Below are 15,453 nucleotides of genomic sequence, written 5' to 3'. Positions count from 1 at the left end.
TTTTATCACTAGTAAGAGGGTGTGGGGTAAAAAAAAATATACTAGATAGGAAAATGGAAAATGATGAGTGAGAAAGTAGGTAGAGAGAGAAGGGGGATGAGATTATATTTGCTCACCATTAACAAATACGATAATTAGAATAAGTATTACAAAAGATAACCTAGGTAGTATTTACACAAAAATAACTAATCTAAATCATCCGACCAAATGAATTCTTAACTTTGGAGAACCATATAATTAAAATAAGAAAAGAGAGCACCATGAAAATCTGAGATATCTCGCCACGGAAAAACACCTCTCCCCGAGCCCAACAGGAGAAAATTTTCTATAATCTTTCACAAGGGGAAAGAAAAACTACATTATAAGAGAGAAAAAAACACCCATCTCTTCTCATCAAACCCGTACATGCCAAGAGAAATTGTAATACATCTTGATCGAGATGCAAAATATTCCTAATACATCTTAACAACCAATAAATTTTTTTAAAAATAAAACAAAAAAGAAATTATACACAACTTTACAATTGAAACAAACCAAATCTAAAATATCCAAGCCCCCATGATAAAATAGAAACCATCAAAGGAAAAGGCGAGGTTGAATGTTGCATATCATGGTTACCACCAGCGATGACTGAAATCGGTGAATATGAGAAAAAAACGACGGTGAGAGGTGAAAAAATATAAACGATAGAGGACCTCATACAAAATTGATTTAGAAATCAAATATCGATGGCGATTAGGGCTACTAATATTGGAAGAGAAATTCTGACTTTAAAAATTATGTAGTACTCCGTAGTTAAATAAAATATCCATTCATTTACAAAGAGGAGTTTTACCCCTTAATATTAATATAAGGCTCCGTTCTGTTCGACTTATTTTATCTGAACTTATATTATTTAAACTTATCTTAAGTTTACTGAACTTATCTAAACCTATTTTATCTGAAAAAAGTTATTTTGTCTGAAATAAACTTATCTGTCAATCTGTGTGTGAAAATGTCCGAAAAAAAACTTATTTTTTCTGAACTTATCTGGACTGAATTTATCTGAACTTATTTTTTCTGAAATAAGTCAAAATAAGTCGAACAGAACAAAGCATAATTGTCAAGTAGAAGTTTGTTTGAATTTACAAAGAGGAGGTTTACCCCTTAATATAATTGCCATAACTGCCAGTTGGGACTTTGACTGGATTTGAATTTTAGATCCGATATCTCTATTCACTTGAGTCATTTGACTTTTGATTTCCAATGTGAAATATTTATTGTGCTCTTACAAACGTGTTAAGGCTCCGTTTAGTAGGGCGTAAAACGTTTTAATTGTAAAATGATTTTTTATGGAAAACATTATTCAAGGGAAAACACAATTCCAAACAAGTTTTCCTTTGTTTGGTAACTTAAAGGAAAATGGGAGAAGATGGTGAAGATCGAGAGGAAGAAAGGAGAGGGAGGTAAGGAGGAAAGAAGGGAAAGTGGTTTCCCTCCCTTTCAAATGGAAAAGGGTTTTCCACCTTTGAGGGAGACATGGAAAATTGTTTTCCATTCCTTACTCAACCAAACAACGTAAAATGATTGAAATCGTTTTCCATGAAAACGTTTTACGTCCTACCAAACGGAACCTAAATGAAAAACAAAATAAAATTCATTATCTACTTTTTTAAAGATAATTTTAATCTAAAATATACGAAGGGTACTGAACCAACACACAGGTCTACGCTTGAGCACTCCCAAATAATATTTTGCAACTGGTGGAGTTCAACCTTGCAATTTCGACTTGAGTTCACCACCAACTTGCGTTGATTAAGAACTTAATTAAATGGGTACATAATTTTGAGAGGTTTTTGCGTACTCCCTCCTATTTTAATACGAAGTACGAGTTACACTTTATAAAATCGGTCGTAATTTAATATTTCCTCCGTTCTTATTTATATGACATAGTTGAGTTTTGTACACTATTCACACGAGGAACTAGACAAAAACATATCAGACCAAAATAAGTTCAAAAATGGTTCTCACAAGTTCAAAAATGGTATTCAGAAACTCAAAAATGGTACTTAGAAGTTCAAAAATGGCGTTCATTTCTCAAATATGATACTCAAATTTTTTCAAAATAATGGTGTATTTACCGCCGTGCCCTCGGATATGTGTTTGGAGGCATATATTTGATATGAGCCTCTTTGCCATCCTATTCACACAAGCTCATTTGACTTCCTTTTGTAATCTATACGTAAGAAAAAACATAGTCGTGTGAGGTCTTAATAGATTCGTCTCAATAAATATTTTTTAAATATCAACTTTTTATAATTTTTCTTTTCCATAATTGAAGATAATAATGTTTAAAATCGTGCATTGACATCATGCCTAGATAATCGTGTCATTTAAAAAAAACATAGAAAATATGTGTTTCTATTGTTTGGTATGTCATGAGACTTGTGAATTCATAATCCCCACTCGCGCGCATCGGTCAAACTCTAAGGCCCTGTTCTTTAGAGCTGAACTGAACTGAACTGAACTAAACTGAACTGAATTGAACTGAACCGAACTGAACTGAACTGAACTGAACTGAACTGAATGCTCCTGAACTGAACTGAACTGAACTAAACTGAATGCTCCTGAACTGAACTGAACTGAACTGAACTAAACTGAACTAAACTAAACTGAACTGAACTTAACTTAACAGAATATATTACCGAAATAAATAATAAATAATAAATAATAAATAATAAATAATAAATAATAAATAATAAATAATAAATAATAAATAATAAATAATAAATAATAAATAATAAATAATAAATAATAAATAATAAATAATAAATAATAAATAATAAATAATAAATAATAAATAAATAATAATAATAAATAATAAATAATAAATTATAATTAATAAAATAATAATTAATAAATAATAATAATAAATGTTAACTAATAAATAAAGAATAGTTATTAATTAATAACTAAATAACTATATAATAAATAATAATAATAATAATAATCTGTATTTGATTACTAAATAATTACAATAAATGATAAGTTTTAATAATAATAATAATAATTCATAGTTAATAACTACTCCCTCCGTTTCTTTTTGTTGTATCCGTTTCCATTTTAAGCATTTCATATTGTTGTATCCATTTAGAATCTATTCTATTTTTGGACATACATTTTATCCTAAAATACCCTTACATTTCTATCTAATTACCAAAATACCTAAAGATTCTACCCATATTCCCACCTAATTTTCCCCACCCATAATATTTAATTCTTTTCCCTTCCCCATATACCCACTCTCTCACCTCCTTTATCACCCATCATTATCACTCATCTCTCTTACCTTATTTCTTTATTATTTTCTCACTCCTTTATTTATTATAATCTCTTACACCCAATCATTTCTCTTACACCCAATCATTACACGTATACCCATACAAACCAATATTCCAAATTTCTTAAAAACCACACCAGATTCCAAATGGATACATCAAAAAGAAATGGAGGGAGTAATAACTAAATAATTAATAACCCGTAATTAATTAATAAAAATAATAATAAATTATATTAATTATTAATAAATAATTATTTATAAATAATAATAATAAGTAATATAATAATATGAATATAAATATAAATAATAAGTAATATAATGATATAATAATATAAATATAAATAATAAGTAATACAATAATATAAATAATAATATAAGTAATGTTAATAATAATAATAATATTATTATTATTATTATTATTGTTATTTATTATTATTATTATTAAATTAAATTAAATTGAATTAAACTGAACTGAACTTAATGCTCCTGAACTGAACTGAACTAAACTGAATTGAACTGAACTGAATGCTCCTGAACTGAACTGAACTGAACTGAATGCTCCTGAACTGAATTGAACTGAACTGAACTGAATTGCCAAATAAGTCATGAAACTGAAATTAAGCCAAAAAGAATAGGGCTTAACTCATATTAAACGAGGGAGTATCAATTGTCTGTTGGTTCAGTGGTGATTGAGGATGAACTTGGTAAAGAGGACCTCGAGTTCGATCCCCTACAACAACAATTGGGAGGAGACTGAAATCTATCCATTCAAAACTGACCCCGAATCCGACTTAGCCAAAAGTTAAATTGGATGGTACAACAAAAAAAATAAAAAAAATAAACGAGGGAGTATTATTTTTCTTTTTGTTAAAAAAATAAAAGTAAATTGGTGTCGACGTCATAATTATTTTCTCTCCCCTCAAACTCCAAACCTGTGCTCTGCCGCCTCTGCATCTCCTTCCTCCTCCCGCATTCTCCACCTCCTAAAACCCTAACAACAAAACAGCGTCTTGTAGTTGGTAGTTGTATCTATAGTCGCCACCGCTTCTGCCCACCACCTCTCCTTCTTTGCTGCTGCTATTCTCGGTAATTATCTACAAGTACTTTGTATTTTGGTGTTTTTCATGAGAAATTACACTTGAAATTCGTATAATCCTTTTGAATATGATTCGATTAAGATATTAATTCAGGTGGTGAAAATGATTGCGGCAATATCATGGGTGCCCAAGGGAATTGCAAAATCAGTACCAGAAGTAGCTGAACTTCCTTCTAAAGAAGAAATTGAAGAACTGCTCCAAAGTGGCGCCCTAGACGCAGTGTAATAAACTTAATTTCATTTTTTTTTGCTCGATTTCTTGTTTATAAAGTCGTTGTTGTTGACGGATGAAATACCCTTAGCCACTATTACGGGTAACACTGGCCTTGGCTTTTGGAAGGTATAAATGTGATATCTATTTGGCTGTTTTAATATGAAAAAAGAAGCCAAAGGGGTTTAATTGTTGTTTTAGGTGCTTAAAGGTATTGAACTAGTTGTCTTTGATAATTCCTGAATCCAGACACTATATCGAGTTGTACTGTCATGTGGTATGTGATTTTCTAGTTCATATTTACACTTCACATAGTTCTAACTTCTAAGAGCATGTTTAGCATTGTATTTTCAAGTGTTAGCAATGGTATATATTAACCATTTCCGTTATTGTTTGGTATGATATGTGGTGTAATACACTCCATTTTCTAAGGGTACCCATTGCCACTTCCCAACCCTATGGTAAAAACTCTTTACCCTTCTCAATTGCCAATTTGATTTTGATACAAGGGATTCCTTTCGTTATTTATACCAATCAACTAATTATGGTAATAGTTGGCATTACCTTTTTTTCCCTTCTCATTTGCTTCCATTTCCTTTCCTAAGTTCATACCAAGCATGCACTAAGGTTAGAGGTGGTTTGGAATTTGTGGCGCAATATTACTAGGTATTTTAATTTAACTGTGGTTTAATCTGTCGATTAGAAGTATGGAAGATGGGCTCGGTTGGCGTACATCCTAACCATAGCTCTAGGTGCACATTTAGTCTGCTACACCAACATGTTTTTGAGATTCTGTTTTTCCTGGTCCCTACAAGCATCTAGAGATGATACTGTTTTTAAAGTTGGAAACTTGGGGGGGGGGGGGGAGAGGTAACATTATGGGATAATCTGTTGGATTTTCATTTTTGTTGATTCTTCACGTGGTGTATTCTTTATCAGAGATTGTAATGCTTTTTATTCATATGACAGAGATGGTGAGCATGATGAAGAAGAAGATGAGGACATGGATGTGGAGAGCATCAAGGAGGTTAATGAAGGTGAACATGCATCTGCCGTGGCAGAGGCACTTAAGGATACAGGTGATATAGTAGATGCCTTCAAGGAACTTGACATGGACAATTATGATGAAGATGGCAATGATGGTAAATCATGCATAATATTTCCAGTACAATGTTGTTGAGTTTTCTTTCTGTTCGAGTGACTTCAAATGTTATTTTAACATCCTTGTAGTCATTATGATGAGCTTCTTGATCTCTAATTCTTTATTTTATTACGTGGTCATGCTTCGTTTAATGAAATATAGGCGTTGATGTATTTAGTAAAGGGCTTGGTGATGCTTATTATTCCCATAGCGAATTGGACCCGTACCTGAAGGATAAAGATGTAAGCAAGCTACTTCATATTTTCTCTCTGGGTTCATTGGTCTACCATTTGTTGCTGAATTTGTTACTTGTCAGGATAATGATTCAGAAGAGGAAGAGGATATGTTCATAAGAGCAGAGGATTCAGTTATTGTTTGTGCACGTAATGAAGAAGAAATCAGTCAACTTGAGGTATATGAATGAACATAAGGAGTTCCCTATTTTATTTTCGATGTGCATGTGTTTTTAAGAATTTGTTACAGTTGCTGCTGAGTCAAGGTGGCTCAGTTAGGTATTGGGCAGGTACGATTATGAATATCATGTGTAAATGTGTCACTGAGCCGAGTGCACCCATGAAGTTCTGCTTTACTAGTTGAACATTGAAACTTAATTTTATATCCCAGATTTGTCTCCCTCTTTTATGGGCATATGCAATCTTGTCCTTTTATCATTGCCGTCATTTCCCCTTTCCGTTCAGGGAGAGCTTATCGGTGCGTGCAGGTATTGGTTAGTATTTTACTGATTGATAAGCCTTTTGACATTCAGGTTTATATCTTAGAGGAAACAGAAGATGGCCCAAACTTGTATGTTCACCATGATATCATCATCTCAGCATTCCCTTTATGCACTGCATGGCTTGACTTTCCACTAAAGGGTGGAGAAAGAGGTTTGATACTAAAACATTTGAGATACACGGTTCTGGGACTAAATAACTTGTCTGGAATTTTCGTTTTTGGTTACTGTTTGTTGGTTGTTGTAGATAGATGTGAACTTGGTGTGGCATTCATATCTAGGATTTTAAGATAGTATGATTCTGACTGTCAAAATGTGATCCCTTATTTGGCGATCAATATGATATAATGATCTCTGTAGCGAAATAAAAGAAACCTGATGACCTTTGCTATTGCTTCTTGTGCTAATGTTTGGTCCTCTCTTTCAACTGTAACCTGCAATGAAGAATAACATCAGATTTTTGTCTGATTTCAATAAGAATGGAAGTCCATCTTGTTGATAATTACCTATTCATGGTAGCTAGACTGTTTTGAAACCCTTTCTTTATGTGTTATTATCATATTATGTGATTTCTCGAGCTCTTGATAGCTACCAAAGAATCTTTACGATTAAAAATTGTAATCCTGCTTTATGCATTTTGAAACCAATATCTATTGAAGATATACATAGATCTGCTTTCTAGCATTGTGATTTGTGACAAAGAAAATGCAGGCCTACTTTATGGGTAATAATTTGCATGTCCAAGCTCTATGTTGGACAATAGTTTTGATGCTAGGGGCCTAGGGTTGATCACTTACGTTAAAAAGTTACTGTTAAATGTAAGGTAACAAATCGGAAATGGATAGAGAGAAAATAAACAAGAAAAAGTGTTAGGGCGGGGGAGCATAGGTCATAGTGGTTGTAGATTTGTATTTGGCCCAAGTTCAATTTAATGTGAAAGAAAATTCCAATTCAGTTTTTGGATTTTGAGTATAAATCTAATTCAACCAGATCTGAATTCGGACGTGGTAGTTTGAATTTAATCTTTATTTCCTGAATGGTTAAAATATTTATCTAAAACTTATCTTTACAAGTCCAAGCATTGTCCCACGAAGTTCAAATTTAGTGTTGAAAATGGATATAACTATGTACTTCCTCGTTCTCTAAAAGATCTCCCATAGAGAAAACTTCACTTTATTAATATTTGAGTGTAAAATGTGCACATGAGTTGGTAAAGTAGGCCCTTGAGGAGAGAGATATAGAGAAGAGCAAGTGGGAAAAGTTACGAAATAAGGTATGGGGCAAACAAATAGTGACATCCCAAAAAGGAATATGGGCAGTTTTTTAAGGAAGGAGGGAGTATGTGTCAATAAGTAAGTTTTTAATTTGGCTAATTGCCTACATTACTTATTTATTTTTTGGCCGAAGTCCCTTTAAAATGTATGTAACCTAAAAACAAGGCCGAAAAAAAATCCGAAATATTTGGTTTTATTGGAGCCGAACACCCTAAATCCAAATTGATGAAAAAAAGTCCTACCCAAATGGCTTGGATTTGATTGGATGTTATTCAAATGATGGACGCATGAACCCCTAAAGGAGTGGAGAAAAAGGATTGATGTGATGGAGATGTTCAGCTAGAATAGAGGATGATTTTTTTTAAAAATGTACTTTTAACAGTTTGGCTTGAAGAAAAGGAGGTATGCAGTTTGTATTGTAACATCCAAAAATGACAAGTACATAGTTTATTATAGATGTATTTAATTATTTGATCCTACAAAAATATCGATTTTATATTTAATTTCGCCTAACCTACTTATCCCCAAAATTTTAATTTTTTTTTTTGGGTTTTCTAAAAAAGTTATTTTCCTGTAGGTCTCTCAAAATAATCTCGTATAGTATTTGACTTTTCACTTTTAAGGGTAAGACTAAGGCTTCCCGTGTCTAAGCTTCTCCAGACTTTTCACTTGGCTGTTTTGTACACAAAATTTGTGAATGTATTGATTGCATTTCAATATCATGGTTGGATGACTTGGTTGCTGCTGCTGTTCCCTTGGTTTTAAGTTTTTGATGATTATTGAATTCTTCCCAAAGAACGATTCTAAAATTGTTTTGTTTTAAATCTTACCTTTACCTTTCAGGAAATTTTATTGCTGTAGGCTCAATGGAACCTTCAATTGAAATATGGGATCTTGACATTGTAAGTAGTATACTGTATTTTTAGATCAAATATTAATTATATGAAAATGTAAGTGATAAAGTTAAGGGGCAAAATTTGAGTTCTCATTCTGAATATTGTGACAGATTGAGGAAGTAGAACCATCACTAGTATTAGGCGGTATTGTTGAGAAGAAGACAAAAAGAAAGAAGGTAAGACTACTGAACGTCTTCAGTTCTCCCGCTTTTGCAATCCGCTTTCAGTTTCATGATGTCTTTTTGTTTGTATTGCCAAATAGCTGTTATCATGCAATTAGACAATTAGTAATGGGAGGGCTGTCAGGATGATCATAATGTTTATCATGTGTGATCAACAAAATTGGTTTCTGTTTTTGATTCTGCAAAACTCAGTTCATGATTTTGCGCTGTACTGTATTATATTTGACAAATCTATGTCTTTTTCCAAATAATTCACTTGAACCTAAAAGATTTGTTCAATTTTCTTTTCAGGATTATTTGTATGGAGGATTGCTAACCTATATAAAAGAACATTCATATCACTGTTTGTTAATTTGGGTGATCTTACTATTTAATCGCACACTGACTTCAGCATTATTAATGCTTAAGTAATACTCCCTCCGTCCCTAAAAAATTGCCCCATTGCAATTTTTTAGGTCAAACTTTGAAAACTTTAACCACGAATTCTCATTAGCCCATAAGAAATAATATTATCATGTGGGGTCTTGTTAGATTCCGTTAAATATATATTTTTGGAATATCAACTTTCTATAATTTTTACCCGTGTAGAATTAGAGATATTTACGTTTTAAATCGTGTCTTGGAGACTGTGAAAAGTCAAATGGGGCGATCTTTTAGGGACGGAGGGAGTAGTTTGGAGTGGTAAAAGGAAAAGATTTCGTCATTTTTATTTAAATAAATGGTCATTAGTTGGTGTTTCGTGATAGAATGTGCTAATTTGAAGCAACGTAAATACCAAGATGTTAACCTTTTGATGTTTCCTGAGCTTCTTCGTAACACCACAGAAACATTATGACTTATGTTTGCTAGCAATGGTCTTTTGATGATGTTTTGGTATATGTATCAGAAGTAATGTGTTTGTATAATTCGAAATCTGCCTTGAAATAATATGTTTCTGAAAGTCAATTTGCAGTGGGTTTCTTAAGTATTTGAGCTAGGAACATATGGGATTAGAGACTAAATCAATATTTTTTTTTTTCCGATGACAACTAGAGACTAGATCATAAACACATTGTGAACATGAATTATTTGACATGAGCAGAGTTATATCTTTGCCCCTGTTTGGATATCAGAGAAATTTTGAAATAAAATTTCGTATATGTTCTGTCGTCTGTGATATGAATCTTTATATGCCTATTTCATCACTGGGCTGCAAGTAGATCTAGTGGTCTAGTTCCAGAAACTATTTTAGGTCTGTTTCCTGTTGTCTATGACAATTCCAGCCTTGAGACTCTTCCCTGATTAGGTTATAAACTCAGACCTACTTTTAAGTTCTGTAATCTCAATCAACTGTTCCTGATGCCGGGCTGATTTTTGTTGCTTCTGCTAACCCGTATTTTTCTCTTAGAAATCTATCAAGTACAAAGAGGACAGCCACACCGACTCAGTTCTTGGCCTTGCGTGGAACTATAAAATCAGGTCTGAGCTTTACTTTCGTTTCTTAATCTTTTTTCACCTTCTACAGCAGAATGCTTAAAGATAAATGTGCCTTACTGCTATATTCTGTGCATACCAGGAATATACTTGCTAGTGCTAGTGCAGACAAACAAGTTAAGATATGGGATGTGGCTACTGGAAAGTGTAGCATTACCATGGAGCACCACACAGACAAGGCAAGAATTAACTATTGTTTTTGGCTTGCTGATTCAGCCTATCTCAGAACGGGTTAGAATGATTATCCTGATAGACAATATAACATGAAGTGCAAAGAAAACAAAAAGTCACAGAAGATATAGATGAGATGATTCCCTAACGCTTTAATTGGTATAAAATTTGTAAAGGAAAGGAGGGGAAGGTAAAAGAAAGGAAGGGAAGTAAAATTTTTAGTCCAATGCGTGGGTTGTCAGAAGGAAGTGAAGGAATAGGAAAGGATTTTTTTATTAACAACTTTTAATTTTCACTTTCCTCCCAAGTTCATCCAATTTCGGGAGGAAAGGAAAGTGAATTTTTTATGAAGGAGCTTTCCTTTCACTTCCTTGCTTTCCTATCAGATCCCATGTAATATTCGGAACCAATCATAGGAAATGATATTTATCTTTTTTTCCCTTCCAATTCCTCTCTTCCAAGAGGGCTTAAATGGAAAGTTGATTGCAATACTTGAATGAAGTAGAAAGTCATAGTTGGCAATCATCATGTTTGATGAAAAGTGAGAGTCAAACAGTTGTAAAATAAAAGGTTACATGATGAAGTTCCTTTAGAGAGTCAAACTTCCGAAGGTTGCATGATGGAGCTCGGCTATGACCCAGCCTAAATTATGGCTTATCAAAGCTGTGATCCCGTAGTTTGGAATTTTGAAGTTCTTATAATGATTGAGGAAAGCTGGAACCAGCTGATCATTCAACAAAGTCATTCTGCTTAAAGTCTTGCTCTGGATGCCTTATTATTTTGTACATAATAGATAAAACCGAGATCCCTGTCATCTTATATATCAATATCTTGTTACAGCACACACAACCTTGACATGTAGCTTGGGTTAAGTGATAATTGACAGGACAAAATGACCACAATGTTGACAGTGTACAAGGGTCAAAAAATAATTTCCTCGACCCGGGTCACATATGTGACCCAATGTCAAATGCGTAAAAATTGGCGTGGGACCGCATCCTGCTCCACTTGCAGTATTTTTTGGGTGTTTGCATGCAAAGAGGAAATGCAATTGTATCGTCATTTGTAATTTTGTATGCATGCAACAATGTTGGGGTCACATGTGAACCTGCCAGCAACTAATTTTTTTTTTTAATTTTTTTTGTTTTGTTTTTCTTTTTGCATGATAACCATCCACGTGTGTATAGTGTACTGAAGAAAATGCATGTTTACCTCATTGTGCTATATATGTATGTTTAAGATTATACGTTACATTTTTTATTTATATGTAATGTTAATTTAATTTCATATTTATTCGTTTGTTAAAATTAATAATTGTGTTTGAAGGTGAATTTAAAGTGGAGTATATGTAAAAGTAAAAAAATAGGTAAGAGAAATTAATGACGTTGAGTCAAGATTGTAGAAGCAAAAGGAGAGATTTAAGTAAGTGGTATGTCAAGTTAGTGGAATATGAGGTGGAAGAAGGAGAAGGATGAGAGAGAAAATATTTTCCACTTGACAGAAGGTCAAGAATGCACATGGTCTTATAGTTGCTTTTTTTGACAGTTATTTGTTTTTGCCTTGCTTGCAGGTTCAAGCAGTTGCGTTTAGTCATCATGTACCAGAAATTCTCTTAAGTGGATCTTTCGATCATTCAATTGTCATGGTAATGAAACAAAACATGGTTGTAGATAATACCAGTGTTTGATTAATAATGTTGGCAATGGCATTGGCATTGAGCTATACTTTTATTCGAAATTCTGAGAGGGTTCTGTTCTATCTGCATTAATATGGTGGATCTTTCGATTATTCAATTGTCATGGTAATGAAACAAAACATAGCTATAGGTAATATCAGTATTTGATTAATAATCTTGGTAATGGCGTTTTCATTGGCATTGAGCTATACTTCTATTCAAAATTATGAGAGGAATTCTCTGTTCTGTCTGCACTAATATGTTCCCTTTATGCCATAATGATTGTTCTTTTTTATAATTTTGTTATGTTCAAGATGACCATGGTGATGATCCTTTATGTTTCTATATAATAAGCTGCCATTTATAGATATTCCTTATTGTTTTCCGAAAATCCAAGTAACACCAATTCTGAAATGGATAAATAAATTTTTGGTTTTAGGATATCCTACTATTATAGGCACTAGTTAAAAAGAATATGAAGGAAGAAGATGCCTTCCTCACCAAAAGCAACTTGACTAAAGAGCCTTGGTTAACAAGGTTGAAATAAAAATAAGTTTGGAGATTTCTCAATAACCTTTAACCGCTATAAATGGGAATCCTATAAACGAAAGGTTTAACTCAAATTTAGTTTCCATGGCATATATATTGTTTTTTCTTCCCATTCACTCACTTCATATTCGAAGCATCACAGAATCACTGAACTAGTTGAAATACATCCCTTTCATGAAGTCTTTTGCATAGTCTTTCCTATATGAACAGGTCACCGTGGTTTCCCCAAATAGGTATTTTCGAATTGAATGTAGGAATATCAATATCCTGAACTGAAAGCGAACAATTGAATCAAGCCCATGTCCTTAAACACTACCTTACGAATTTTATTCTGCTTTCACCATCAGGGTAATATTTTGTGTTTCCAACTTTCTTTTGAGTTATATAGATAATGGATTTTGTTATAGTGCTAGACTGTTGGAACTCTCATCATTTTTAAGCTTTATTTACCTGATCCCAAATCAGTGTAAAAAAGCTAGACCTTTCTTGTTATATGCCAAAATAGGCGCTTTTATTTGCACTTGCAGTTTGCCACTAATTACATAATTGAAGGTCTATATCTCAAGATCCTGACAAGTTCCCCTGTTTAATGAAATATCCATTTGGTTGCATGATTTCCCTTGTTTCAAAATTTGTTGGCAGGACATGTATATTAATGAGGTCTACATGATATTAGGCCTGCTCTAGATTTCTTCTCATTGATTAGTTAACCTTTATTTAGACGGACATGTTGTGGACTGTAATCTAGTGAGAGCATGCGCTGCAATATTTTTTTTTGGACATCTGAATGCTTTGCATTTTGTTGTAACGATCTTTGTTTTGCTTTTCCTTTGTCCTTTCCATCTTTCTCATGGGAAATATTGCTTGTTGCAGAAAGATATGAGGAATCCTTCCCACTCTGGGTATAGGTGGTCTGTTGCAGCAGATGTTGAGAGCTTGGCATGGGATCCACATACCGGGCACTCTTTTGTTGTTAGTGTTATCTGATCCTGATTAAGTTTTCCTGTGCCGTCTGTGGAAAGGGTGAAAGATTTAACTAACTGTTTCAAAATTGGAAAATTCAGGTAAGCCTTGAGAATGGAATGATTCAGGGTTTTGACATTCGGGCTGCTAGTTCCAGTTCAGATTCAGAATTGAAGGCTAGTTTCACCATTCACGCACATGACAAAGCTGCCAGCTCCATCTCATATAATGCCTCCGTACCTAATGTATACACTTCTCCTACTGGATTTGAGGGCATTGCTCCGCTAGTTCTTAGTTTTGCCTAACTTATTCTGCTATTGCTTACTTCAGCTCCTTGCTAGTGGCTCAATTGATAAAATGGTTAAACTATGGGATTTGTCAAATAATCAGCCTTCATGTGTTGCTTCCCGGAATCCTAAAGCTGTAAGTATCTGTTAATTGTAAATTTTTATTTTACCTGTAGAGAAATATGGAAAAGAATTTCACTCCGATCATATTCTCATTGAATTTTTGGCAATCTTGTGGTACCGTAGGTTACAAGCTAAAAACACTTGGTATAGTTGATTTTTGGTGGTCAAATAATGATTTTTACTTGTATCTGCATATGTTTTTGTCAGATTTTTAAGATTCTTTTTCTCATCTCTTCTTATTCCACAGGGAGCTGTCTTTGCGGTTTCCTTCTCACAGGAAAATCCGTTATGGCTTGCAATTGGAGGTTCCAAGGGACAATTAGAAGTAAGTTTTTGGCAAAAATATATTTATCCCTTGTTTTTTTTCTTCTTAAGATTGTTTTTACTGACCTAGAGAAAACACTAATTGCAGGTGTGGGATACATCTAATGAAGCCGGAGTTGCTAAGAAGTTTAACAAAATAAATGCTAAGAAGTCGTAGTGCGATAAAATTGGAAAGATGAGCAATTAAATCTCATAAAAGTTTTGGCGGTCTTTTGATGTTCTTGGTTCTCCTCGATTCGGTTTGCCTTCTGTATTTATAGGATAAAGGCCTTTTTTTTTTCAAAATTTAAGGAGATGTTTTGTTGTTCCTCAAATGGGAATCTTAATTTATTTCACAAGTTTGTATTTTGAATCTCAGAGATGTCATGTTGAGCAATGGAGACCTTTTTGCAACTGTATATGTTTTTGTTTTGTATTTTTTTAATTTAAATATATTTGCAGTAATTAATTTGCAAGAGGATTTTGCGGGTAAATTATATGTACTGAGATTAGATGTGTATTGATCTAGGATAAAAACATACATTCCGTAAATTTTCCTAATAAAATACGAATTAAATATTAATGAAACCCAATTATGAAATGGATCTAAATTTTGTGTTACGATGCCTATGAGTAAATGAATCATAATTTATAAAAAATAAAAAAGTTCCTCTAGGGTTTCCTTGGGAGGTTTTCGTTCTAGTGCAATACTAGTCGTCTTCTTCCGCGTTCGAAGGTATTGTTGATTTTTCGATTTTAATGGCGACATCAGAGGATTTCTCCCATGAAAAGGAGGAAAGGGAAGTCGAGTGGGTGGAGGACGGAGACGAAGAGGAGGAGGCAAGACTCAGCCTGGGAGTTGTGGGTCGAATATGGACGGAGAGGAATATTAATGCAAATGCCCTGATTGGTACGATGAAAAGAATATGGAATCCGAAGCACGGTCTAGAGGTGAATTGCATAGAAAAGAGCTTGTTTTTCTTCCAATTCCACCATTGGAGGGATAAGGCTTTTGTCATGGAGGCCCAGCCGTGGCACTTCGACCACCATGTCCTAA

The 15,453-nt window shown here is 33.5% G+C and overlaps 1 protein-coding gene across 2 annotated transcripts; it reads left to right on the top strand.

The window, feature by feature from the left end:
• The first annotated feature begins 4,215 nt into the window (after window positions 1-4,215).
• LOC110801265 (uncharacterized WD repeat-containing protein C17D11.16) lies at window positions 4,216-14,815 on the top strand. 2 transcript variants are annotated; one of them, XM_022006608.2, is made up of 16 exons: window positions 4,216-4,405; window positions 4,510-4,637; window positions 5,596-5,768; window positions 5,930-6,009; window positions 6,084-6,179; window positions 6,534-6,654; window positions 8,618-8,676; window positions 8,781-8,846; window positions 10,240-10,310; window positions 10,408-10,504; window positions 12,067-12,141; window positions 13,594-13,692; window positions 13,785-13,928; window positions 14,014-14,106; window positions 14,341-14,418; window positions 14,506-14,815. In XM_022006608.2, exons 2-16 carry the CDS (start codon window positions 4,519-4,521, stop codon window positions 14,572-14,574), a joined length of 1,440 nt encoding a protein of 479 aa, XP_021862300.1. In that variant the 5' UTR covers window positions 4,216-4,405; window positions 4,510-4,518; the 3' UTR covers window positions 14,575-14,815. The 2 variants fall into 2 exon arrangements, with proteins under 2 accessions (XP_021862300.1, XP_021862301.1); XM_022006609.2 differs by having other exon boundaries at window positions 4,220-4,405; window positions 4,498-4,637.
• The last annotated feature ends 638 nt before the right edge of the window (window positions 14,816-15,453 follow it).

The sequence above is a fragment of the Spinacia oleracea genome, chromosome 2, assembly GCF_020520425.1.
Source record: "Spinacia oleracea cultivar Varoflay chromosome 2, BTI_SOV_V1, whole genome shotgun sequence".
NCBI lineage: Eukaryota > Viridiplantae > Streptophyta > Magnoliopsida > Caryophyllales > Amaranthaceae > Spinacia > Spinacia oleracea.
This window is presented reverse-complemented; position numbering and strand designations above follow the sequence as displayed.

Coding starts and splice junctions, on each gene's coding strand:
- LOC110801265 (XM_022006608.2), top strand. CDS start 4,519: ATGATTGCGGCAATATCATGGGTGCCCAAGGGAATTGCAAAATCAGTA. Junction 6,180..6,533: donor AAGAAATCAGTCAACTTGAG/GTATATGAATGA, acceptor TTTGACATTCAG/GTTTATATCTTAGAGGAAAC. Junction 6,655..8,617: donor ACTAAAGGGTGGAGAAAGAG/GTTTGATACTAA, acceptor TTTACCTTTCAG/GAAATTTTATTGCTGTAGGC.